This window comes from Chionomys nivalis, chromosome 3 (genome assembly GCF_950005125.1).
Source record: "Chionomys nivalis chromosome 3, mChiNiv1.1, whole genome shotgun sequence".
Taxonomy (NCBI): Eukaryota; Metazoa; Chordata; class Mammalia; order Rodentia; family Cricetidae; genus Chionomys; species Chionomys nivalis.
Genome location: NC_080088.1, coordinates 112614448 through 112640685, shown reverse-complemented (window position 1 = coordinate 112640685; position 26238 = coordinate 112614448). Strand labels below are relative to the sequence as shown.

The 26238-nt window shown below is 46.2% G+C and overlaps 1 protein-coding gene across 3 annotated transcripts; it reads right to left on the bottom strand.

Moving 5' to 3' along the window:
- Positions 1–26007, bottom strand: Mapkapk5 (MAPK activated protein kinase 5). 3 transcript variants are annotated; one of them, XM_057765307.1, is made up of 14 exons: positions 25295–26007; positions 20451–20524; positions 19308–19383; positions 18503–18600; positions 17189–17297; positions 15816–15905; positions 14219–14314; positions 9265–9345; positions 7549–7736; positions 4460–4580; positions 3418–3548; positions 2898–3019; positions 1649–1753; positions 1–178 (listed from the first exon to the last, which is right to left on the bottom strand). In XM_057765307.1, the coding sequence occupies exons 1-14, from the start codon at positions 25328–25330 to the stop codon at positions 84–86; spliced, it is 1422 nt and encodes a 473-aa protein (XP_057621290.1). In that variant the 5' UTR covers positions 25331–26007; the 3' UTR covers positions 1–83. The 3 variants fall into 3 exon arrangements, with proteins under 3 accessions (XP_057621290.1, XP_057621291.1, XP_057621292.1); XM_057765308.1 differs by having other exon boundaries at positions 2904–3019; XM_057765309.1 differs by lacking the exon at positions 18503–18600 and having other exon boundaries at positions 15816–15901.
- Positions 26008–26238: the final 231 nt, after the last annotated feature.

The window sequence follows — 26238 nt, the reverse complement described above, 5'->3', positions numbered from 1 at the left end:
TATGATTTATTAATTTACATAAAAATTACTTTTTACATTAAGGAATAATTTTTCCAATTGTTTAAAAACAGTTTGAAGTTTTACTATTGGGGCTCATGGGGAATAGTTTGCTCTTCGATCACTTGCTTCACAACCTCTGCCAGCTTCAGTCGGTCTACTTTATCTGTGAATCCACGCCCTGAAACTCAAGAAAGAATGAGTCAGTTTTCCAATTCCACACATGGCCAGGGCCAGCATGCACAAACAACCTCACCAGCCAGACTTCACCGCACTGTTCAAAAGCAGCTCGGAGCCTCTGCTTTCAAGCAGCAAGCGAGCAGTTTCACATGCCACAAAACTAGAGATCACTGACGCCATCCAACAAGGCACTCATTACCCAAGCATAGAAAACCGCCTAGAAGCTGGGTGGGGTGGTGCACGCCTTTAATCCTAGCACTTGGGAAGGCAGAGGCAGACAGATTTCTCTGAGCTCTACAGAGCAAGTTCCAGAACAGCCAGGGCTGTTACACACAGAAACCCTATTTCGAAAAACAAAACAAACAAAGCCAAGCTGTTCATCAGGACATAGAAAAGTGTTCCCAACAACCTTTCCTTGTTTATTACAACCTCAAAACATAGGACATGTCCACTCAGTGGTGAGTGGACAGTATATTCATGAGAACATGAATGGAACACACAAAAACAATACTGACAAAAAAGAAGCCAGAGAAAAAAGAACGTAGATCTTCTGATTTTGTTTACATAAAATACAAAACTTGGGGCAGGAGGTTAAGAGCACTTGCTGTTCTTGCAGAGGACACAGGTTCAGTTTCCAGCACCCACATGTGGCTTCACCATCACCCATTAACTGCAGCTCAGGCACTCTGACTTCCCCTTGTGAACTGTGCAGACACTAGCGCGAATGTCCACATCCACACACATAAAATCAAAACACCACCCCCACCCCCCACCCCCCCCCCGCAGCCTATAGAACTAAGCATCAGGGTTGGATGGAGCTCTCCTGGACTGCTGCTGGCACCCAGCACACACTCTGTACAGGTCCCTGTCGTAGACTCTCTTCAGGTGTGGAGCAGCCAGGCCCACTGAGGACACAGGCAGAAAAAAAGAGTCAAAGCACATGCCTCCCCTTTCCTACGGCACTGCGGCAGCTCCTGGCAGTCTTCTCGGCTGGAGTGGTGATGTCAGCAAAAGCTGCTGAGAGCCGAGCCGAGTAGGAAAAGGCACCTCGCCTTTCCACCTTGTTTACGGGAAGAAGTCTGCCCAGTGGCAGACCTGCCAACCTTTCTCCTCAGTCAAATGACTCTGAGTTTAACAGCCGGTTAGGGGAACTTTCTGGTATTCCCCAACTGTGTGCTGCTGTTCCTCGATCACCTAGTGAACAGCCCAGGAATGTGGGGTAAGAATCTGCTTTCGCTTTTGTCTTTTTTTTTCCCTCCTCAAGAAATATTTGACAGAGCTCTCCAGTGTTCATTTTATAACACACAATGCACTTGCACTTTGGAAAACAAATGCACAGAGCAGACACCAGAGATGCCTGGGCAGGTAAAGTAGAGCCTGCCCCCCAGAGCCCCTTCTCGTCACACATCATCCTCACCTGGCTCTGGCCTCAGAGAGACCATCTGTGTCTAAATACCAGGGGCTGGCTTACCGTTCCAGCTGAAGCTCTGCAGAGCGTCCCTTAGGAGCTTGCACTCCCGGTTGTACTTCCAGGCTTCCTGCATTACTTCATTCAGTCTCTCATCTTCATTCTCTCCTATGGGCAAGAATGGAGAGGAAGTTTCGATTTTAAGTAGCATCATGGGATTTTAGTGTCATAAATGGAAGGGGCATGATGCCCAACTAGGTGAGAAAAGTAAGACACAAAATGTATAATCTGCTGGCTTCCTGTGGGTCCTGGTGTGCCAGGGTGACCCTCTTGTCACTGAGCTCTTCTAAATGTGAATCTTCACACACGTGTTCTGACAACCCAAGGCTGAGTGTTGGGAGTCAAGAGAAATGTAAGAGGCATTTCTGAACAAAAACATCTAGCCCTCCATCACCAAAAAGTCAGGCGGTGGTGGCACATACCCTTAATCCCAGCCCTCTGGAGGCAGAGACAGGTGGATCTCTGTGAGTTCCAGGCTAGTTTAGTCTAGACAGTGAGTTCTAGGACTGGCTCCAAAGCTACAGAGAAACCCTGTCTCGAAAAACCAAACAAACAAAAAGACAAAAACAAGAAAAAAAGAAAAAAAAAAAAACTAGCCAAAAGAGGGAAGAAGTAACAAGTTTGTGTGTTCTGCTGCTCTCTTCCTACACTCATCCCTCACTTCAAAATACTCAGGAATGTTCCCAGACTCTTAAATGGCAAATGATTTAGGAAGACAGGTTAATTCAACTTTTTCTGACCCCAACGAACATGAAGCCTTACTCAATATGAGAAGAGCCACTCACACCATAGCCGTCTGGACAGGGAGACTCTCTCCTGTCAAAAGGCCAGTGAAGTCCAGGGACGGAAGCCACAGCAGGGCTGGTTGTGAGCTCATGCAGTGTCCTTATCCTCACAGATACAGTGCTGCAGTATAAAGGCTCTGGAGATGGTGCTGATGGCCTTTAACCTAGACCTAGTCCACATTTCCATCCTTTACTCTCTACTTTGTGCCTTCCTTGTGAAGCTCAGACAACACAAATCACATGCCACACCTGGCATTAGCAGTTAGGCTAAACAAGAAGTTCACTGAAGACCAAAGACACAAACTTACCATGTGTCTGCACTTGGCACTGTTTATACCTCCTAGTAGATGTGGACTCATTTATATAATGTACTTAATGTAGACACAAACAGACCACCACAAATTATTCGTTCCTCTTGTCTCAGGCACACAGACACACACATGCAGAACATTAGTAAGTGGCATGACCTTTACCAGCCTGGGGGAGGATACACTGGGCAATGACATCTCGAAGCTTTTCCAAGGCAACATTTGAATCCTCAGCTCCATTCTCATGGTCGTGTATATAAATACCATCCTTTGGCTTGGTGCTTTACAAGTGTGGGGAAAGATAATAGCAAGGTAAGACCTCAGAACCCAGCTCCAAACTCAAGATACCAGAACGTTCAGAAAAAAGCAACTAAGCCGGGCGGTGGTGGCGCACGCCTTTAATCCCAGCACTTGGGAGGCAGAGGTAGGCGGATCTCTGTGAGTTCGAGACCAGCCTGGTCTACAAGAGCTAGTTCCAGGACAGGCTCCAAAACCACAGAGAAACCCTGTCTCGAAAAACCAAAAAAAAAAAAAGAAAAAAGCAACTAATAGAGTATGTCCAACTTCTGAGGCCACTTATACTGTCTGCCCTCTGCAGAAAGAGAGCAGACCCCTGGCTGAGTTCCTAGCACTCAACCATGCCTATCATAAAGAAGATCAAAGAAATAAGCTCACTTACCCAAGTAACTTCCTCTTTCTCAGGATGGGGTTGTTCACGGAGTGTAGGGGTTTGAGGCTAACTTTGAGGTCCTGGATCCTCATGTTGGCCAGCTGCTCAGCATGAGCTTGCTGGATTCCTGCAACCACTGCCTGTATGTAAATGCTATCATCAGTTACCCTGACCTTCTGGATTTAAAAAAAAAAATTTTTTTTTTTTTTGGCTGTGTTGCCCAAGTTCATCTTGAACTCTCGAATTCGTGTAATTTGCCAACCTAAGCTCCCGAGTGTGTGCCAGGAGTGCTGTGCTGCTGTGCTGGCTTTGTCAGCTTGTCTCCACATTTGTTACTTGACAACTTAAAAGCCAATTCAAGACAAAGGAGATCCATACAATTTTTTTCAATCAGGCAGAGGATTCTCCCTCCCCCTGGATCAGCAGGGACCAGCAGACCACACATAGACCACCTACCAGCTAGCCTTCTTCAGTAAGAAGTACTAATGGTGCTAGAGACATGGCTCAGCAGTTAGAAACACACTGTTCTTACAGAGGACTCAAATTCAGTCGTGTCGTGTGTGTGTGTGTGTGTGTCCCCGGCATTCACCGCAGGTGGCTCACAACAACCTATGGCTCCAGATCTTCTGGCCTCTAGAGGCACCTGGATGCACATGGTGGCACACGCAGATAAATACAATAAATTTTAATGTTCTTCAAGATTGAAGACAGCCAGTAAGTGTGAGGCTCTTTGCCTTCACCCTAGGCAGCACACGCCCTCAGAGATGCCAACTTCTGAATTCCCACAGCATGCATGATCTGTTTCTAAAATACTCACATTTCATTTGCTTGCCTTCCCAACGACCTGACATAAACATCTTGGGGGAAAGGACCTTTTATGTCCTGTGCCATCAAACCCACACAGCAAGTGCAAAGGATAGTCCTTGGGGCCTATTCTCCTGTTTTCAGGAAGTAGGAGAAAACAAGCCTTCCCGTTTCCCTTTAAGTCCTATATTCAGTAGCCCTTTCTCATACTGTCTTTTCAGGCAACAAAACAAGTCTCACTCAGAACCTTATCCATCATCAGCTGAGCAGAGGGCAGGACATTATCCAGGGCCTCTGTGGAGTTGAGCCAGGGATGATCCAGCACTCCCTCAATGGTGAGTCTTTCCTCCGGTTTGACCTTTAGAAGCCTGTAGAGAAAACATACCAACACACAACATGCATAGATATCCTCAAAAGAAACAAAGGAAGTTCTTGGGCTGATTCCAAATAACCTTGTCTTCTTTTGACTTTCTATCAACTCCTGCAGGCCTGGGACATCTAGCAGCAAGGCAGGATGTACAGAGTACTAGAAGTCCCCTGTACTTGCTATGGTTTACTCTCCTGGGCAACAGATTGAAAGGAACACCATAAGTTTTATTCAAAAATACTTCAAAACCAGGTTGGTGGCGCACACCTTTAATCCCAGCACTAGGGAGGCAGAGGCAGGTGGATCTCTGTGAGTTCAAGGCCACCCAGGACAGTCTCCAAAGCCACACAGAGAAACCCTGTCTCCAAAAATCAAACAAACAAACAAAAACCCTTCAGATAGTCCATATCACAAGACTCAGTAGATAAACCAATAAGCCTATACATCCTGCTATATTTAATCCCCACTCTGAGGTCTCCAGGACTGTAAATGAGCTGAGGGCCATGCAGTTTTGAACCAGGCTGTTATCTAAGATAAAGGAGATCCCATCATGGTAGACATTAGACCGATAGTCAACAACTCCAACAGACCATCACACAGCACTCTCTCCTGCCTTAGGTCATACTTCATGACACCCCCCCCCCATCCAGGCTAATACAACACAACACCTAGCTTACCCCAGCATGATCCCTGGGCTCTCTACAGCATGATCACCTCTTCTAACTACATAGCCCTCATTCCCATGTCTGAGTCAGGACAAGCTTACATCCCTTGTCAAAAATATGGATGAAGGCCTGAAAAACGACACTAAAGACTGACCTCTGACCTCTACATGCATGTACACCTACACACACAAGAGGCAGAGAGCCATCAAGAAGACACTAAGGTTTACTACAAAGCTGGGCATACAGCAGGAAAGCAGCATATAGACAGGTGAGAAGTCAAACCCTGCCTTCAATATCATAAAAAGTCCTTTATACAGTTTAGGAGCTAGTCCCTCTTTGCAGCAGACTCCCTGAACCATTACATGGTCTACATAGGCCAGGTCGGCACTGAATTCATGATTCTCCTGTCTCAGTCTTCCAAGTGTTGGTCTTACATGCAGGCATCAGCATGCCTGGCATAAGCTCACTTTTGGAGAAACTGTTGTCAGTTAGGACAATCCTCAAGCATGTCCCCTTTCATGCTTCCCTTTCTCTTAACCATGAAGAAACAGATCAGGTGGGCAGAGCTGCATTTTCCACACGGGTAGCAGGAAGAGTACTCGAAAGTTCACCTCAGCTCTGCTACCCGCGGTCTGCACTGGCTGCTTCTCATGCACTGTCACTGCCCGCGGTCTGCACTGGCTGCTTCTCATGCACTGTCACTGCCCGCGGTCTGCACTGGCTGCTTCCCATGCACTGTCACTGCCCGCGGTCTGCACTGGCTTCTCATGCACTGTCACTGCCCGCGGTCTGCACTGGCTTCCCATGCACTGTCACTGCCCGCGGTCTGCACTGGCTTCCCATGCACTGTCACTGCCCGCGGTCTGCACTGGCTGCTTCTCATGCACTGTCAGTCACTGCCCGCGGTCTGCACTGGCTGCTTCTCATGCACTGTCAGTCACTGCCCGCGGTCTGCACTGGCTGCTTCTCATGCACTGTCACTGCCCGCGGTCTGCACTGGCTTCTCATGCACTGTCACTGCCCGCGGTCTGCACTGGCTGCTTCTCATGCACTGTCACTGCCCGCGGTCTGCACTGGCTGCTTCCCATGCACTGTCACTGCCCGCGGTCTGCACTGGCTGCTTCTCATGCACTGTCACTGCCCGCGGTCTGCACTGGCTTCCCATGCACTGTCACTGCCCGCGGTCTGCACTGGCTGCTTCTCATGCACTGTCACTGCCCCTATTCTTTTTTTCTTTTTGGTTTTCCAAGACAGCGTTTATGTTGCTCTGGTTATCTTGGAACTCAATTGGTAGACCAGGCTGGCCTTGAACTCACAGAAATCCTCCTGTCTCTGCCTCCTGAGTGCTGGGAATAAAAGGCTTGAGCCACAACCACTGCCCACCTAATTCTTTTCAATATTCATTTTTATGTTATACTTGGGTGTCTGCCTGCATGTTATCTGTACACACATGTCATGTGTGCAGTGCTGAGTAGTCCAGAGAGAGTCCCATGGAACTGAAGTTCCAGGCAGTTAGGAGCCACCATATTGGTACTAAGAAACAACAGTTAGTGCTCTTAACCACCAAGCCATCACTCCAGCCCCTGATATCCCTAATTCTTAGGAATCCTCAGTTTAATACTTTCAGAGCAACCACCCGGCAGAATAGGCTGGGAGTGGCCCTAAGCCTAACACCACACACTTCAACAGTGTAAAGAAATGAAAGGCCAAAGGTCAGTGTCACCTGGGATCCCAGTTAAAGTCCTAGCATCACATCCATCCCTGATGGCTGGCTTATATACAAGAAACACACAACAGGGCATGGAGGTGCACACTTGTAATCCCAACACTCAAGAAACTAAGGCAGGAGGATTGCCACAGATCTCAGGCCTGCCTCAACTACAAAGTGAGTTCTAGGCCAGCAAGAGCTAGAATAAGATCCTATTCCAAAACAAAACAAGACAAAACAAAACATGACAAACAGAAGATAAGGTGGGGGAAGGTAGAAGGGCACAGCAGGAGCTGACCACTTAGGGTCCTGAATTTAACACAGCAACCCTGGGTTCACAATCTTGAGACAAAAAAAAAAAAAAATTGGGATGGGGGGAGAGGGTGTGGTTTTTCAAGTCAGGGCCTCACTCTGTAGACCAGGCTGGCCTCAAACTCACAGAGATCCTCCTACCTCTGCCTCCCAACTGCTGGAATTAAAGGTGTGTGCCATCACCGTCCAACTATAAGGATGCCTACACGATGACAAAGGACTTCTCTTTGCCCTGCATCCCCCCAGGGCTCCCTAACCACCCTTTCAGCAGCCCAGGGACTCACTTCCTCACAACATCTTTGGCCATCTCTGAGATCTGGCTCCACTCTTCTTCTGGAAACTCAAAACTTCCTGTCATGATCTTTCTCCGCATATCCTTTGGGATAGTCCGACTGTGGTGTTTGGAATAAAAAGGAGGATATCCACATAGCATCACATAGATGATCACCCCTAGGGACCACAAGTCACAGCTCTGAAAGCAAAATAGAAAGGAATCACTCCAATCAGAGAAAAGCCTTCAACTACAGTCCAGGTGTGTGCAGACCCATACATACAAGCTAATATAACCAAGGACAGTGGCAGCTGAGGACATTTTAGAGACTAAGAGTCTCTTGCTGTCTCTGAGAACCACCAACATTGCATATATCACATGCACATGAGACAGCCTAGAGCAGAGAAGCAGAGAGCTAAAAGCCAGCTCACACTGGACCATGTACTGTGTTCAATCCAGATGGGGCAGGAGAATGCTGACCGCAGCAGCTAAGGCACATGCGGCATAAGCCATTTTGAAAAGGCCAAAGCAGTGTAACAAAATTTGGGGGCCTAAAAGCATTTGCTGTTAGTCACACATAACAACTGTGTTCTACTCTATTCTCCTAAGAAATTTCTATTTGAATTGAAAAAAAAAAACTATGCAAATGAGAGACTATGGTAAGCAATGAGAGAGTATGAGACCTGAAGGCATGTTTCACATTTCCTTGAATTCCTCACTACTTACTCTTCAGAGATATGGAGGTTGTAACAATCCTAGGAGCCAAATTTATTTCTAAAATGACTCTGGAAAGCCTCTTGGTGGAAGGCTGCAAGGCAGTCAGTGTGGGGCCACTGTCAGCACTCTGCACTGGCTCGGGTGGATCTGGGTCTGCAGTCACCTGTCCTGTCCTGCAGTCACACACCATGCAAGTTCCATCAGGCAAAATGTACAAGAGGGCAAGGGATCTGCCAGTGAGCATTCAGCATCAGCGCTTTGCTGAACTCTGTGTATGATGCATGCTTGTGTGCAACTGTAGGAGGATGCGCATGCCTATGCCTTATGCATGTGAAACCAGAGGCTACCCAGGGTCCTCCTCCATCATGTTTGGCATGATACCTTGAGAAGGGTATCTCACTGAACCTGTCATTTTCTGGCTAGGCTAGTGGACTGCAAACTCCAGTCCTGAAAGCTCCTGTTCAGAGTGCAGCTTAGTGGCCTATATGAAGTCACAAAGCTGGAGTGTGTGGATCCACAGCAGTGATCCTAGACTCCCCTGTCACATGGAGCTAGTTTCAAGTGCCCAAAAAGCACACTTTTAAAAATCTATTCAGCAACCCATTCAAGAAGCGCTGGCCTCTGAGCTTCACAGAGCCATGTCTGGTATGTGGCTGTAGTTAAAGACAGCTCCAAGGAACTAAGCACTTGCTCTGCATAAAAGACCCTGTTCAAATTAGGCAACTGTTTTAATCAAGCTGTTATTTTATGAAGCACCAAGGAATAGTGCCATACATAAATGACCAGAGTGCTCTTGAGTTTCAGTTTTTCAAAAATGACCTTTCCTCCTAAAATGAAAGTTAACTTCACTGTCGTCAGCGTCTGTACGGGGCTACAGCTTCTGGCTCCTGCTGCACACACTAAACAAGTGAGAACCTTACTTCATGACCTCATCAGATCAGCTGCTGCTGCATCACAACACCTCACAGAGTCACGAAGTCCACAGCGGGAAGGAGACCACCTGCCCCCTTACCTTGTTATAAGTGTAGGGCGTTGGCGAGGTAGGTATGATGCCAGATTTCTCCTTCTGGTGCCTCCTCTGTGCTTCCAGTACCTGTCAAAGGCAAACCAATGAGACAGCTTGTTGGAATCACACCACAGCTCAGAACCAACAAGAAGGCTAAAAATGAACTGACAATCAACAATCAAAAATAATATCAGGCTGGGTGGTGGTGGCACATGCCTTTATTCCCAGCACTTGGCAGGCAGAAGTAGGTGGATCTCTGTAAGTTCGAGAACAGTCAGGGCTACACAAAGAAACCCTGTCTCTGTCTCAAAAGACAAACAGCTGGGCGGTGGTGGCGCACGCCTTTAATCCCAGCACTCAGGAGGCAGAGGCAGGCAGATCTCTGTGAGTTCGAGGCCAGCCTGGGCTTCAAGAGCTAGTTCCAGAACAGGCTCCAAAGTTACAGAGAAACCCTATCTCGAAAAACCAAACCAACCAACAAACAAAAACTTCAAAAAGCATCACTATAACTTTCAGCCAGGCATGTTGGGACATGCTTTAATCCCAAGGATATCCTCGTCTACATAGTGAGTTTCAGGACACAGTGATACCCTGTCTCAAAACCAAAACACTTCCAAGCTTCTTTCTCACAGCTAGTAATTTACCTGTAAATTAAAGGTGTGTCCAGTTGCCAGGCAGTAGTAGCACACACCTTTAATCTCAGCACTCGGGAGGCAGAGGCAGGCAGATCTCTGTGACTTCCAGGCCAGTCTGGTCTACAGAGCAAATTCCAGGCCAGTCAGGGATACACAGAGAACCAAAAAACCAAAAATAAGAAATAAATAAATTAGTAAGTAATTAAAGTAAATTAATTAAACTTAAAAAATAAAATGCTATTTATAACAGCATAAAAGTACTAAATGCTAAGAATAAGTCTATGAGGGGCTGGAGAGATGCCTCAGAGGTTAAGAGCATTGCCTCTCTTCCTAGAAGTCCTGAGTTCAATTCCCAGCAACCACATGGTGGCTCACAACCATCTGTAATGGGGTCTGGTGCCCTCTTCTGGCCTGCAGGCATACACACAGACAGAACATTGTATACGTAATAAATAAATATATTCTTTTTTTTTTGATTTTTCGAGACAGGGTTTCTCCGTAGTTTTTTTTTTTTTTTTTTTTTTTTTTTTTTTTTTTTTGGTTCCTGTAACTAGCTCTTGTAGACCAGGCTGGCCTCGAACTCACAGAGATACACCTGCCTCTGCCTCCCGAGTGCTGGGATTAAAGGTGTGCGCCACCACCACCCGGCTTAAATAAATATCTTTTTAAAAAAAGAATAAGTCTACAAAAGTATGTTAAAAAAAAAAACCTGAACAATGAAAACTATACAAGTAATAGCAAACAAAAGTATCATTCAAAAGAAATGGAAGCTAGGCATCACAGAAAATGCCTATAATTCCCAGTGGCTAGGGAAGGCAGATGGAATTTGAGATCAGGCATGTTCAGAGGGGTATGGTCCAGAATGAAGGATTACAAGGTTGAGGCACCCTTGAGATATACAAATATATATGTGTATATATTTATACAAATTATATACAAAATATATATTTGTGTGTAGCTGTGTGTATGTTTGAGGCTTTCTCAGATGCAAAAACAATAGTAATCACCAGTGTTGTTTAGAGGTCAGTGATGGCAGACCATATGACAGCTCTCCACCAATCACAGTCAGATCTCAGGCTTTTATGGAGAAAAATCAAGAGGTCCCGAAGACCACAGGGCAATTCAAGGTCAGAGAACTTAACATCAACCCGCTAAGGTGCCTGACACTCAGCCAATGTTGAGAGTTGTTCTAAAGAACAGTGAGCAACACAACGGAGCACTGGCATGAAAACAGAATGATAAGCACTAGAACTCAGCCTGTATGTAAACTCACACACACGTTCAACTCCAAAACAACAGAAAAGACTTCAGAACAAATGTCCTGGACCAAGTGTAAATTCAAATGCTAAGAGCTGAGCTGGCATCTATAGCTAATATATATGTAAAAGTTTACTCAAATGGGTTATATAAAATAGGTATAAAACCTAAACCCACATAAAATCCTTGCAATGACTTGTTTTATTTTGTTTTGTTTTTCAAGACAGGGTTTCTCTGTAGCTTTTAAGCCTGTCCTAGAACTCACTCTGTAGACTAGGCTAGCCCTGAATTCACAGATATCTGGCTGCCTCTGCCTCCCAAGTGCTGGGATTAAATGCATGCACCACCAACACCTGGAGTAATGACTTTTTTTTTTTTAAAGATGGGCACATAGGAAATAGAGGCAGTAGAATCAGGAGGAAGATGAGTTCAAGATCAGTCAGCGACATAGGCAGTTTCAGGACAGCCCAGGATACATGAATCATGTCACAAAACACAGTGTATATGTAGGTGTATGTGTGTGTCCGTCCATGTGTGCAGGTGCAGGTGTGTGTATAGGTGGAGAAGTCAACTCTGGGTGTTTTCATTGTTTTCCACCTTATTTGATGAGCAAAGCTCTCTCTCAAAGAAGGGAGCTCAGTGAAGAACAAGCTCAGAACCCTCCTGTCTGCCTCCCCCAGTACAGGAACTGCAAGTGTGTGCTATAATGCCTGGTTGGTATGGACCCAGCTTTTACATGAGCACTAGAGATCACATTCAGGTCTTTCTTCTAGCCCAGGAAACACTTCATGAGCATCACCTCATCCCTAAATGTTTTTAGCTGGGCATTATAGTGCATGCCTGTAATCCCAATACACTAGAAAGAGAGGCAGGAGGATCAAGAGTTCGAGGTCACCCTGTGCCACATAGTAAAACCCTTGACTTAAAAAAGCAGCAGCACTTGGGCAGTAGTGGCACACGCCTTTAATCCCAGCACTCGGGAGGCAAAGGCAGGTGGATCTCTGTGAGTTTGAGTTCAGCCTGGTCTACAGAGTGAGTTCCAAGACAGCGAAGGCTACACAGAGAAACCCTATCTCCAAAAACCAAAAAAAAAGGGGGGAAGGAAAAAGGAAAAAGGAAGAAAGGAGCAAGAGAAAAAGAAAGAAGGCAACAACAGTCATGGTGATGTATGTCTTTAATTCCAGCACCTGGGAGAGAGAAACGGGCAGATTTCTCTGGGATTGAGGCTAGCCTGGGTCTACATAGCAAGTTCTAGGCCAGCCAGGGCTACATAATGAGACCCTGTGTCAAACAAACAAAATCCCAAAACAACCAACAAGTACAAAACAGGGGGGGGGAGGGGGGAGGGAAGGAGGGAGGGAGGGAAGGAGGGAGGGAGGGGGAGAGGGAGGGAGGGGGAGAGGGAAGAGGAGGGAAGGGGAGAGGGAGACGGGGAGAGGGGGAGAGGGAGGGAAGGGGAGAGGGAGACGGGGAGAGGGGAATGGGGAGAGGGGGATGGGGAGAGAAGGGGAGAGGGAGAGAGAGAAGGGGAGAGGGAGAGAACTAGGTGGAGGAAGAACAACTATACAGTGCATTACGACCCTTTCCTATATGTGGTTCTTCCCTTCATCAGCACAAAGCTGAGGCTGCATGAGATTTACATCCACTTCAACCAGTCAGTGTTCACTGGGCAGTCAGGGTGTCAGGGATTTCAGCCAGCTTCATTACGTGGAGATGAAGAAGGCACACCTCGGCCTGCCCCTTCTAATCCACGAATGTTCAGAGGTACAGCCCAAGCTCTGGGCCCAGTACACTTTTGGCCAAGAGAAGAATGTGTCTCTGCGTGCTGATGAGGTAGCCAGGCCCTGGAGAATGTGCTAAGTGGCCAAGCCTGAAGTGTCTCTGAGGACTGTGAGCAAGAGCACCAGAACCTGGGCTCTACTAAACTGAATACAATGTGGTCTTCTGTCCCTTATAAAGATTATGCTGTATAAAAACAAACAAAAAAACAAAACAAAAAAACAAAACACAAACTAGCAAGCTAGTCTAAGCATACACTACGATGCACAGCAGACTGAATATCCTGAATGCAATTTCGGGTAACAGCACTACAGATGCATGATGGGATCAGTAAGGCACAGCCCATTGTGTGTATGTATGAACATGTAATTACATGTTTTTGTGTCAGTATAGGTTTGTGCATGCTACAACACACATGCATGGAGGTCAGAGGATGACCTCACATGGAGATAGGTTCTTTCTTTCCACCATGTTTGAGACAAAGTTTCTTGCTTCTCCACTGCGTACACCTAGGTTAGCTGGCATATGAGCTTCCAGGAACTCTCCTGTCTCCTCCTGCCTCACACAGAGCACGGGATTATAAATGCACACCTCACACAGAGCACGGGATTATAAATGCACACCTCACACAGAGCACGGGATTATAAATATATCAGCCTTATACAGGCTCTAGAGACTCAAACTCAGTTCCTCAGGCTTGTGAGGGAAATACTTTATGCAGAGCCTAAAAACTGATTTTAAAAGCAAAATTCTACACCAAATGAAGCAATGTATAGTTTCTGAAATTGAGTTCCTGCTCTCCATCTTGACACAAGCCTAGAACAGAAAGAACAAGAGTCGGAACTGCAGAGACGGCTCAGCAACTACAAGTACGTATCGCTCTTTCAGAGGATCCATTCCATTCCCAGTACCCACAATTACCTATAACTCCAGTTCCAGGTCCAACACCCTCTCAGGGCCTGCAGGAGCACCTATGGTAACACTCTTATACAAAAATACACTCATACTGGGTGAGAGTGGCGCACACCTTTAATCCCTGCACTCAGGAGGAAGAGGCAGGTGGATCTTGGTGAGTTCGAGGCCAGCCTGATCTATAGACCAAGTTCCAGGACAGGCACCAAAGATGAAGAGAAACCCTGTCTCAAAAACAAAAACAAAAAACCCAAAGAAACAACAAAATATACTCTCATACATATAGTTAAATGTTTAAAAAAAAAAAGCAAAGAAAAAGTAGAACAAGAGTCTACAGGCAATTTGGCAATACACCAGAAGAAAGAAAACATGCTTACCTGAGGTGCTACATAATAAGGGGTAAACTGGGGTGTCATCAAATCCCCTTGGTCAACTTTAGCAAATCCAAAGTCACATAATTTCACAGGGGCATCCTGAAAGAAAACAAACTGGGGTCAGTTCTTCGTAGTTGTCAGTAAACACTTACGGTAGCCAGTGGGGCTGCTCATGCCTGTAATTCAACACTGTGGACAGTGAGGCAGGAGGATTACAATGAGTTTGAGGACAGCCTGTCTCCAGGATAAAACCATAGATAGATAGATAGATAGATAGATAGATAGATAGATAGATAGATAGATAGATAGATAGATAGATACATAGATACATAGATACATAGATAGATACATAGATAGATACATAGATAGATACATAGATAGATACATAGATACATAGATACATAGATAGATACATAGATAGATACATAGATAGATACATAGATAGATAAATAGATAGATACATAGATACATAGATAGATACATAGATACATAGATAGAGAGGGAGGACAACGCAGGCATGAGGCTCTTGTTAGTTTCTAGCTGAGACTTGAGCCTATGAAGAGGATGTAGATCTTAGTACAAAGGAGCTACAGAGGGCCCAAAATTTATGAGCACTTCCTACTCTTGCTGAATGCCTGGTTTTGGGTCCCAGCACCCATGTGGCAGCTCACAATCACCTGTAACTCCAGTCCCAGTGTGGCTTTCACAGGCACTGCATGGCTGCAGCAAAACACTCATACATATGAAAAGCAGTCAATCAGTAATCTAAAAGTAATACAGAAGGAAGCCAGCCTTGATTCACAGCTGTGAGCTTTGCTCGCAGTGTCTTAGCCCTACTGGCCCTCCCTCATCAACCCAGAGCACTGCTTCATTCTGAACATTAGCCATGAGCATCACAGCAACTAGAGCAAAGGACTGGTAGAGTATAGGGCAGGGAATAGGAACATGGGGAAGACACAACAGCTGACAGCAAATCAAACTTCACTTCCAAGGTAATATAAAAAAGCACGTCACTTCCTGCCTCTCCCCAAAGGCACTCCAAATATCACCCAAATTCCTAAGTCCCACATCCAAATCACCAACACCATAGGTGTCACAACTCTTCTGAGCCCTAACATGGAAACAAGTGGAGGAAACTAAAGTGTCAGAAGCACTGTGGCCTAAAACCTCCTGCACGTGGACTTGGTGCAGCAAAGGCAGAACTTTTTTCAGAGTTTTCAGCCAACCTAGTCTCCATGAGGTCCAGGGCAGCCTGATCTATGTACCAAGATGAGGGGATGGACCTCAGTTGGGCAGTGCTTGCCTACTATGCACAGAGTCCTGTGTTCAACCCCCAGTTACATAAACCAAGTGTGGAGATGCATACCTGGAATCCCAACACTCAGGAGGCAGCGACAGGAGGATCAGAAGTTCAAGGTCATCCTCAGCTACACAGAAAGTTTAAGACCAGCCTGGGATACACAGACTCTATCTAAAAAGAAGAGAGAGAGACAGACAGACAGACAGAGACAGACAGAGAGAGAGAAACAAAACAAAAAACAGTAACAACAACAAAAAACCAAAGTGACAGCATCAAATGAGGAAAAGCAAATTTTCTCACCAAAGAGTTATCCTTGAAAAGCAAATTTTCAGGCTTGAGGTCTCTATGCGCAATGTTTAGCAAATGACAGTGCTGTAGAGCCAGGGCTATCTGAAAAAAGGCACAGGGACCAGACACTTCTTAGAAAAGCATCATCTTTCACACACCTAGTGTGTAACTTCAGGAGTTAAGTCAATTACAACTGTGGCCAGTGTTGATTTCAAAACAGAAGCTAAGACTCAGGACACCAAGAAACAGAAATGAATTAGCCTTAGTTTAGCTGTAACCTATACTTACTAAAACATTACTGCAAACGATCCTTTGTCAGAGTAAAGCGGTGGATACATGCTGTAAGATGCCCACCGTCCCTTGACCTGTGCTGTGACAGATACCGTAGGGAACCCACAGGCAGCATCTTCAGTAGGCAGGAGTTGCCCAGTGGGCGACAGGGCTGCGCCTGAGAGACAACTGCACTCTAGAGAGCTGAACGGCAGGCACTGCCTTCCAGCCAGCTGGCTTGATTTTCTACCTAATATTGCAATTTGTACATCTTACTTAATGACAATGCATCTGTCCCTGTAGACTGCAACCGGTTTTTTAAAAAATAAATAAATGATCAGATTACATTCTTTTGTCTCAGTATCTGAGAAATGAATGGTATAACTTGAAAGTTAAACCAGAGATTCTGTGGTTCCTCAACTTAGTGATTCTTCTCAGCATTTCAAATACCCAGTCAACAGGAAAGAAGGCATTGAAAGACTTGAAAACTAGGGGTGGAAAATGTGTGAGTGCTTTCTTGCAAAGCTAACTGCTGTGCCATATGCTAGTCTACAGTCTGTTTGCTTATTCTGAAGACAAGCCTGAGGTTTAGTGTGTCACCTCTGAGTGTTCAGTGCTAGTTGGAGTCAGGGTATCAAATGGGCCATAAATTTATACAATAAAATATAATAGACTATGACTAAGAATCATTCACTATCATAAAAATCCAAGAATAGCATTGTAATCTGCAGAAATGATCGATGATTTGTGCAAGAAACATCTCGGGTACGAATGCCTGAGAACAAGTTTATACTAAAGGGTCTACCTGTGCACAACTGTCCTCAGACAGTCAGTGGAGGAAACTCTACAGCAGCCCTGGGACACATGTGACAAGCAATTAAGAATACAGTCCTCCCTCCCAAAGTAGAAAAGCGGCTGTGCTTCCCCTGTGAAGGCATCCTTTCTGATTATAACAAAGCAGGCAATGAGAGGTCAAACAGAGCTTTTCTTTCAGCTTTCTTTCTGGGCGCAATTGGACTGCTCAGCCAGAGTGTCAGCGCCCCAGACCCCCACCCCTCCCTCGACTGCTTAGCCAGAGTGTCAGCGCCCCAGACCCCACCCCTCTGTTGACTTGCCTGCTTTGTTACTTGGCTGGCTTGCTTCTCTGTAAAGTGCCGGTGCTGGCTGATCCTGTGAAATAGCTCGCCCCCTTCCATCATCTCCATTACAATTAAGAGTCGAGCCCTGTTTGAAAGCATTTGATTTTGTTAAGTTAAAAAAAAAAAAAATTAAACATTATTTAAAAAAAGGAAAGGAAAAGAAAAACCTAGAAGCATCAAAAAACTGACATGAAGTGAACTCATCAACAAAATATGTAACCACTTTCTATATTCAGGTTTATCTAGCCACTAATTAAGAGCAATGATCTTCATTCTCAACAACAACAACAACAAAAAAACCAAAATGTGAATTTTGGTTCCTATTCTTTCATATAAAGGCTTCTGCTTTCATCCAAATGCTTTCACCAACAGAGCACTACTTGTGAGACACAGTCGACTTCCCATTGGCTTTCTATACTCCATCTCTTTCACCAGCTCCACAATGCCCACTTCCCACAGCCTGTGTGAGATGCTTGCCTCCCAGGCTGCACTTACACTACGGCTGCTCTGAAGGTTCGGAATGCAAGGAAGAGGCTCCTCGCTTGACACCCTGCCACACTGCAATGACAGGGCTCACACCCTGGTCTCCACCTAAGCTACTTCCCACATGTGCAGCCGAAAGAATGATGATGGCTTCTCCCTTCAAGCAATGGGGCCTTTGTACGAGCCTCTAAGATTTAACCTGGAAGAACATTTGGGCCCCTCCCACCGATTTGGAATAGAATCTATTTCAATTACAATGTATTTGTTTATTTATAAACAGCCTTACTATGTGGACCAGGCTAGACTGGAATGTATGATGCTCCTGCTTCTCAGTGCTAGATTATAGGCATGCAACACTACACCTGGCTCTATATTGTTTTATTTTGCTTTTAACACACGCGCACACCCATACACACATGCACACGCATACGCATAAGCATACATACCAGTGCTAGAGATTGAATCCAGGGTCTTGGGTAAGCTTGGCAAACACTCTACCACTGACCTATAATCCCCAACCCTTAAAAGTTTTTTTAAAAGAGAAAATAATCAAAACAATGATGGAGGAGGGTAGCAGATGAAACAAGATTTCCCACCGGCAGCTGGTAAAACTCAGCGATGAGGACTTGGGCATTCGTTACATAATTCCACTTTCACAACTGTCTCTAAGTTTTTAAACACAAAGAGAAAGAGGCAGGAAAAGGAGAGAGGAAGTGGGAGGGAAACGGGAAGAGAACACAGAAGAGGACGATTGGGCTACAACATGGCCTCCACATAGCCAGAGGTGACGGCCCTGTTTAGTCTTACCTGGGACTGGACTCGTGAGGAAACTGTACACTGTTAGCAAAGACTTCAATAATCTGCACTATATTGGGGTGTGTGGCACACATCATGTGCAGACGCACCTTAAAGAGAACACAGGACATGTCTGTGTGCGAAGGAAATGCCATCATTTCCCCCAAATGTCCATCAAAAGCTAACCACACTAAGTCCAAAGGATGTCTACTTCTGTCAAACTACTCACCACCTGGACTAATACAAAACACCCAGTGCGGCCCTGCGCAGACCGTCTCCCCAGTGTTCTCTCCACAGATAAAACTGCACTGACAGATTTGCTGTCTACACCCTCTTTTTACTCACTTAATTTCAAGATTACTGCTACTCATTTTAAAAAGAAAGTGAGGTGGCTGGAAGGGAAAAAGACTGCATGCTAGCTAGCATTCCATGCTGAGACAGAACACTTGACAATGATAATGTGAACAGAGAACAGAAGTTCAGTAGGGATATAGATGTTTTATGCATCTCTGTATTTTCCAAGAAGTTGCCTGTCTTAGTTGTAAACATGTACATATTCTTAGGCCCCAAAAACACCTAAACAGGCTGGAGAGGTGGTCAAGTAATTGAGAGTGCTTCCTGTACTTCCAAATTTAGTTCCCAGTACCCAAGCTGAGTGGCTCACACTGCCTGTAACTATAGCTCCAAGACATCTGCATAGACCTCCCTTGCTCTTCCCCGTGTGTGTGTGTGTGTGTGTGTGTGTGTGTGTGTGTGTGAGGGCGCGTGTGCGTGTGTGGTGTATATGTAAGCAAGTCAAAGTAATAAAGGAACATACCTCATTTCTAGCTTTTGGACGATCAAGAAGGATTTTCAGTGCAAACCGCTCTTGAGACGATTTCTTCACACAGACTCTAGGTGTAGAGGGGAATCATGGTGGCAGTTAGGGTCTACATAGCAAATAACAGGATAGCATGGCCTATATATATAGACTCTGTCTCAGACAAATACAAAAAAAGACAACTTGCCCTAGAGTAGCAGGTGGCAAGGGTCTCTTGGGTCTCAGCCCAGCTACAGAAATGACAGCCTCTCTGAGAGGCCCAGGCTTCTTTTACATTTGTTAAAAAATGTCATATCTTTGGTTTTTTTGTTTTGTTTTTGTTTTGTATGAATGTTTTGCCTGCATGTAAGTCTGTTCACCACCAGGCCCCTGTGAAGGTCAGAAGAGGGCATCAGATCCCCTGGAACAGGAGTTATAAATGGCTGTGAGCTACTTCATGGATACTAGGAATCAAACCCAGATCCTCTGCAAGAGCAGCCAGTGCTCTGATCCATCTCTCCTGCCCCACCTTTTACATTTTTAATTCCATTTTGAAATTCTTAGTGGGTATGGATGTGTGTATGTACACATGGAGAACATGGGGAACCTGCAGGGATCAGTTCTCTCCTTTCAGTATTATTGTTGCTCCCGGAGACTGAATACAGGCCATCACAACTGTAAGCAAGCTCCTCTACCCAATAGCCCATCTTACTGGCCCAAATAACTTGACATCTTAAAACCAACCTATAATACTATAGACCATGTGACCTTGCTACCTAGCTGTGTCTAGATGCAAGAAAAAACTAATAAGAAGCCTTTACTAAGGGGTCAGGACCCACACAGAAGAAAGGAGAACCAACTCCTGAGAGTCATCCTTCAACCTCCACACGTGCTATGGCACACATGTGCACATTGCATGCACACACGTTCACTCATAAAAATGTAAAAAACATAATCACTAGGAGCTGGGGGTATAGCTCAATGGTCCATGTTCTTTATACACACTAAGCAAGACTACAAATCCAAAACCAAACAGAAACTCTATTTAAACTCAGGCTAATTCTCAAAGTACATCTGATGCCTGTAGCTCAGGGCTCAATTTGTGTGTCTCCTCCCAGAGCAATGCACCCTGTTTTCCACGTGGGTGTCTTGGTGTCTTACCTAACTGGACCACTAATTCCTGCTCCCAGCTTCTGAGTCCAGTTGATACTATATTCTTCTAAAATGGAGGTTTCCTATTAAAAAGAAGAAAAGGGGGCGGGGGGAGAGATGATTCCACTGTTAAGCTAGATAATTGAGCAGAGGCTGGACAGCCATGGTCCAGCACCTCACATTCTAAGCTATCCATGGGCTTTATAATCGCGCTTGCCTATGTGATTGCCACTACCTGGCAATCACTACCTCCTAATCATACAGGCTCCAGAATAAAAGCAAACTGTGCAGCCCGCCTACATGGTCTATTTAAGCAGACAAATGATGCTTTATGGAGGATGTCAAAGGACTACAAAGTTAGGACTTTCCATGGGTGCAGAATACTTAGCATACGAGGCCTGCATCTCTCCCAGCACTGCACCTCCATGCTCATGTACATCATACACACAGCACAGTAACTTGTGCATCTCACTACAACAATAGTGTACTTCTGAGATCCCAGAAAACTGTGTCAGGTATCTGTAGAGGTTTACATCCTTGAACAAACTGCCCAACTTGTGCGTTTAGGAGAGTAGACTCTCAGGTCTAATCTTCCACCATGTGAAGGTGACAGTCTACTTGACAGAGAGCTGAAAGGACTGTACACAAAGCACGGAGTTCAGACACCTGCTTTTACAGAAGGAAGAAAGACACTTGCAGACAGACCCACTCCAGACTGCTGGTCCTCAGTAACCACCAAGCACAGCCACCTGAGAATATTTAAATTCAATATTTAATCTGAGATCTGGGATGGAGTAGATGAAGTATTCTAGTTTCGCCCTCCACCCATCTCTATTTGGGTAGACCATCAACACTCTCTGGGGCTCAGATTCTCACAGTGTGAAAGGCAGGCAACTGCTTTCCATAAACATGTTTACAGCTAGACAAAATTGTCAAAACAAAAACAACAACAAAACTGCTCCTTTACCTCCAGCACCTGGAGGCAGAGGCAGGTCAGCCTGGTCTACATTGAGTTCCAGGCCAGCCAGAGCTGCACAGTCAGATCCTGTCAGTTGTCAAAACTAATTATTTCAGAAGAGTGTAAGCTAAACAGAGAACTGTGTTTTCTAACCCACCAGAGTGAGGTCAAAGCAGCATGCAGTCTGGCTCCTGCAGTTCCTAGCCTCTGGCATCCCTGCCCAAAGCAGTCAGTGGTGTCGCTTGCTCCCAGCATGGAGCTATGGAAAGTAAGCAGAGCTGCTGCTCTACTGGTCAGGGAAGAAAATGCTGGTCTGTGCAGGCAAGGGCAGAAAAATGTGGGTGACAAGGGACAGCTGTGTTAAGTTCCAAGACAATGGTCCTGGCCAGGAATGCAGAATATGTGGATTTACAGGGCAAATCACTACACAGAGCCATAGAATAAGGCTGAAGTGAGCTCTCCACAATGGACAGGGAGACTGAGAGGCCAGGGAAACATAAAGCCTGAGTGACTTTGCAGTCAGCTCCATTCTGAAAGGACTCGAGAACCTCAGGGGTAGAGCGGCAGGAGGTACAGGCCTCAGGAGTTCAAAAACACTGCAGTTTCTGCCCACATCAGGCTGACATAGCTAAGCAGACCCCACACACAGGCTGAGAAAAACAAAGACCTACCATCCCTGAGCAAACATTAGCATGCACAAAGAAAAGAAATTCTACTTTAATTCTAGGCAGCTACAAATGTAACAAGCTGGGGAAGGGTTCAGAGTCCAGAGTTGTTACAATGTTACCAAGTGTCCGACTTTCAACAAAAATTACTAGATATATAAAACCCAGGAAATAATCATTGAATGAAAGAAGAGGAAAAAATAATAGCAACTATCTCTGACTACTGTACACAAATAGATAGGCTCTGCATAGATTTAATAGTTTATTCTGTTTTGAATCAATTTTATTTTTAATTTTATATGTATTATTTTGCCTGCATTCAGGTCTGTGTGGAGATAGATGTCAGATCCCCTAGAACTGGAGTTACAGACAGTTGTGAGCTGTACCCAGGGTCCTTCTGAAGAGCAGTCAGTGCTCTTCTAACTGCTGAGACATTTCTGCAGAGACTGTTTTGTTTTAAGACAAGAGTCTCACTAAGTGTAGTCCAAGCTGACCTTGAATCCAGAGTTCACTGGCCTCTGCCTCCCAAGTGCTTGGATTAAGGTATGCTTCACCACACCCTGCCTGTTTTGTTTTTTTGTTTGTTGGTTTTTTGGTTTTTTTTTTTTTTTTTTTTTTTTTGTTTTATGTGTGGGTACCTGCATACACGTATAAGTGCCCTGGAACCAGAGGAGGTTGTCAGATCCCTTGGAACTAGAGTTACAGACTGTTATGAATGGTTGCGGGCCACCCAGTGTGGCTGCTAGGAACCAAACTGGAGTCTTCTACAAAAGTAGTACATGTTCTTAATCACTAAGCCATCTTTTCAGCCCTCCCCAGAAAAAGTTGTGTTGTTTTATTTTTTATTTTATTTTATTTTTTAAAATCTGCCTAAAGAGGGCTCGGCTCAGCAGGAAAAGCTCTTGCCACCAAGCCTAAGCTGAATCCCTGGAACCCAAATGATAGGAGAACCAAATTTCATGTGCACACTTGCATGCAAATGCACACACACACACACACTGACATGCACAAGCACACATTTAAAATGTTTTTAAATTTTTGATACATTCAAAGACTAAAAGACAATAATATTGATACTGAGTCAAACTAAGGACTTTTTTATCTCTGTTTTGCTTTGTTTCTGTTTTTAATATGACATCTCACTGTGCTGCCTAGGCCTCCATACCCAGCAAATATAAATACTGTCAATGGTGTAACAAAAACAATGAAGAGCCGGGCGGTGGTGGCGCACGCCTTTAATCCCAGCACTCGGGAGGCAGAGGCAGGCGGATCTCTGTGAGTTCGAGACCAGCCTGGTCTACAAGAGCTAGTTCCAGGACAGGCTCCAAAACCACAAAGAAACCTGTCTTGAAAAACAAAACAAAAAACAAAAAAAAAACAACGAAGGATAAATGCATGAAACTGTCAAATAAAAACATGGAAAGTGTCAACCCATAACAAAGCTGTCGCTCTAAATAGGAAAAAAAATACCTAAACAAACAAATGAAAGTCTATTCTGGCCGGGCAGTGGTGGCACAGGTCTTTTTTTTTTAATTTTTTTTAAAAAGAAAACAAACTATCTTTTTGCATTTTACATATCAATCCCAGTTCTCACTCCCTCCCCTCCTACTACTCCCTCCACCTCCCCACCACCACGCCATCCATTTCTCAGAGGGTAAGGAACATTGCTTGGGGGAAGGTCCAAGGTCCTTCCTACTATATCTAGGCTGAGCAAAGCATCCATCCAAACAGAATGGGTTCCCAAAAAGCCAGTACAAGCAGTAGTGATAAATCCTGGGTGGCACAGAACTTTAATATCTACTCAGAAGGCAGAGGTGTGCGGATCTCTGTGAGTTCAAGGCCAGCCTGATCTACAGAGCAAGTTCTAGGACAATCAGAGCCACACAGATAAACCCTATCTTGACAAACCAAAGAAAAACAGTCATTTTTACTTGGGTCATTCTAATTTATGTACTTATTTATTTATACACAGAGTTTGTAGCTCCAGGCTACATGGCCTACATGGCTAAAGACGACCCTAAACTTATTATTTCACTTTGTGTGTGTGCATGTGTGTCCTCAGAGACCAGAAGACAACCTACAAGAGCCAGTTCTCCAAAGGCAGAGGTGGTGCACACCTTTAATCCCAGCACTTGGGAAGCAGAAGCAGATGATCTCTGCTGGTCTACAGAGCAAGTTCCAGGAGAGCCAGGGCTACTCAGAGAAACCCAGTATCGAAAAAGAAAGGAAAGAGGGAGGGAGGGAAGGAGGGAGGGAGGGGCGGACGGACGGATGGACGGACGGAGAGAGAAAGAAAAAGAAAAGAAAGAGAAGGAAGGAAAGAAGGAAAGAAGGAAAGAAGGAAAGAAAGAAAGAAAGAAAGAAAGAAAGAAAGAAAGAAAGAAAGAAAGAAAGAAAGAAGAAAGAAAGAAAAGTTGATTCTCTCCAGCCATGTGGGTCCATGGATGTTACTTTACTCAGGACATCAGGCCTGAGCTCAGGTGCCCTCACCCACCAAAACCTTGGAATGGCATTGGTTCTGAGTTCTGATCTTCCTGTGCGCTGGAATGACAAGACTTGCACCACTGTGCCAGTTTTCTGGGGTTCTAGGGATCAAACCCAGGAATTCATGCATGGTAAGGTACTCTATCAACCCGGCTACACTCCCAGTCCCGTTTGGGGTCATTTTAGCACACAGGGTGCTGCTGGCTCCTTAGAAATAAAATCTTGATTTCTAGGAGATCAGGCAAGAGCACAGCAGGAAATGAACACACGGATAAGGAGGGAAAATCCGAAGAACAGGTTTTGAACGAAGACGAACCAACTCCTGATGCTCAAGCTCTCAAACAGGCTTGTTTCAGACCTATCAGGAGGGGTCCGTTAGAGCCACTGCCAAGTGTCACAGAGGACCACCGAGAAGCAAATGGAGGCACTTGGGGGCGATGGAAACCTCCGAGTCCTAAGAAGTCCTACTAGTTCCACACATATCAAGTATTCCCACTCTACCTACTCACCTTCGTTCTAGCTGAGTAGAAACTATCTCAGCCAAAGAAGTTGAAGAGAGTCGGACACCCCACTCTCCACAACTCAACACGGTCCAAGGATCCGGGGGAGGCAGAAACCCGGATTCACTAGATTCTAGTGACTTAGACCACTAACTCCCGTCCAAGTTCTCTTGATTTTCCAAGGCTGGCGCTGCGGGGAAATCACAGGACAAAGCAGGGAAGACGGGGGTGGCATCTCTCTCTTACCTTGATGGCTTTCTCCATGTCGCTATCCTCTGACATGCTCCGCAGGGCTCCCACAGTCCGGAGCGGCGGGGGCTGCACGGCTGTCTGATCCCCTGGCAGCCGAGGAAGCAAAGGGCTTGGAGCGCGGGTTCCCGGGCCTCGGGGACAAGCGTAGTGCCCGCCACTGGGGACCGGAGGGGATGAGGGCCCGGGAGCCGGCTCGGCTTCCACAGGTGGCTCTAGGCTGGTGGGGGCGGTGGCGGCGGCAGCGGCGGTGGCCCCTGGGGACAAGCCTTTGTGCTGGGCCCCGCGCAGCCGCTTCCCGGCCTCATCCCCGGCCGGGGAGGCAGGCTCCCGGGGCAGGGCAAAACGAGGAGGAGCCCGGCCTGTTGCGCCGTGTGGGGGTTTTAAGGGGCCGCCGCTTAGGTCTGGGCTCGCCAGTTCCTGAGGAGGGGCCTGCCCCGCCACCGCCACCGCCGCCGCCCGCACCGCCGCGAAGCCGAAGCCAAGCCCGCCGCCGCCGCTCCCACTGCCGCTTCAGCGCCACACATCGCCGGGACGCCCGCGCCGGGCAGCCTTGCCGGCCGCCCGGCCGCGCCGAACCCTCTGCAATCCCACGCCACCCATGCTGCTGCCCAGCTCCGCGACCCCAGAGCCCCACGCGCGCCTCGCCGGCGTCCTCTGGGCTTTCCGAGGCTCTCCGGGGACGCGCGGCTGATGTGCAGGCGTCCGCCAGGTCATCCCCGGAGCGCGCCTCATGCAGCAGAGGTCCCCGGGCCTTCCGCTGTGGTGGCGCTGTGGTAATGACGTAAGACGGTACGGTGGCCAGTCAGGACAAGGGAGCAGCGGGGCGCGTGTGCTATAAAAAATTGGTGGAGCCGGGCGGTGGTGGCGCACGCCTTTAATCCCAGCACCCGGGAGGCAGAGGCAGGCGGATCTCTGTGAGTTCGAGACCAGCCTGGTCT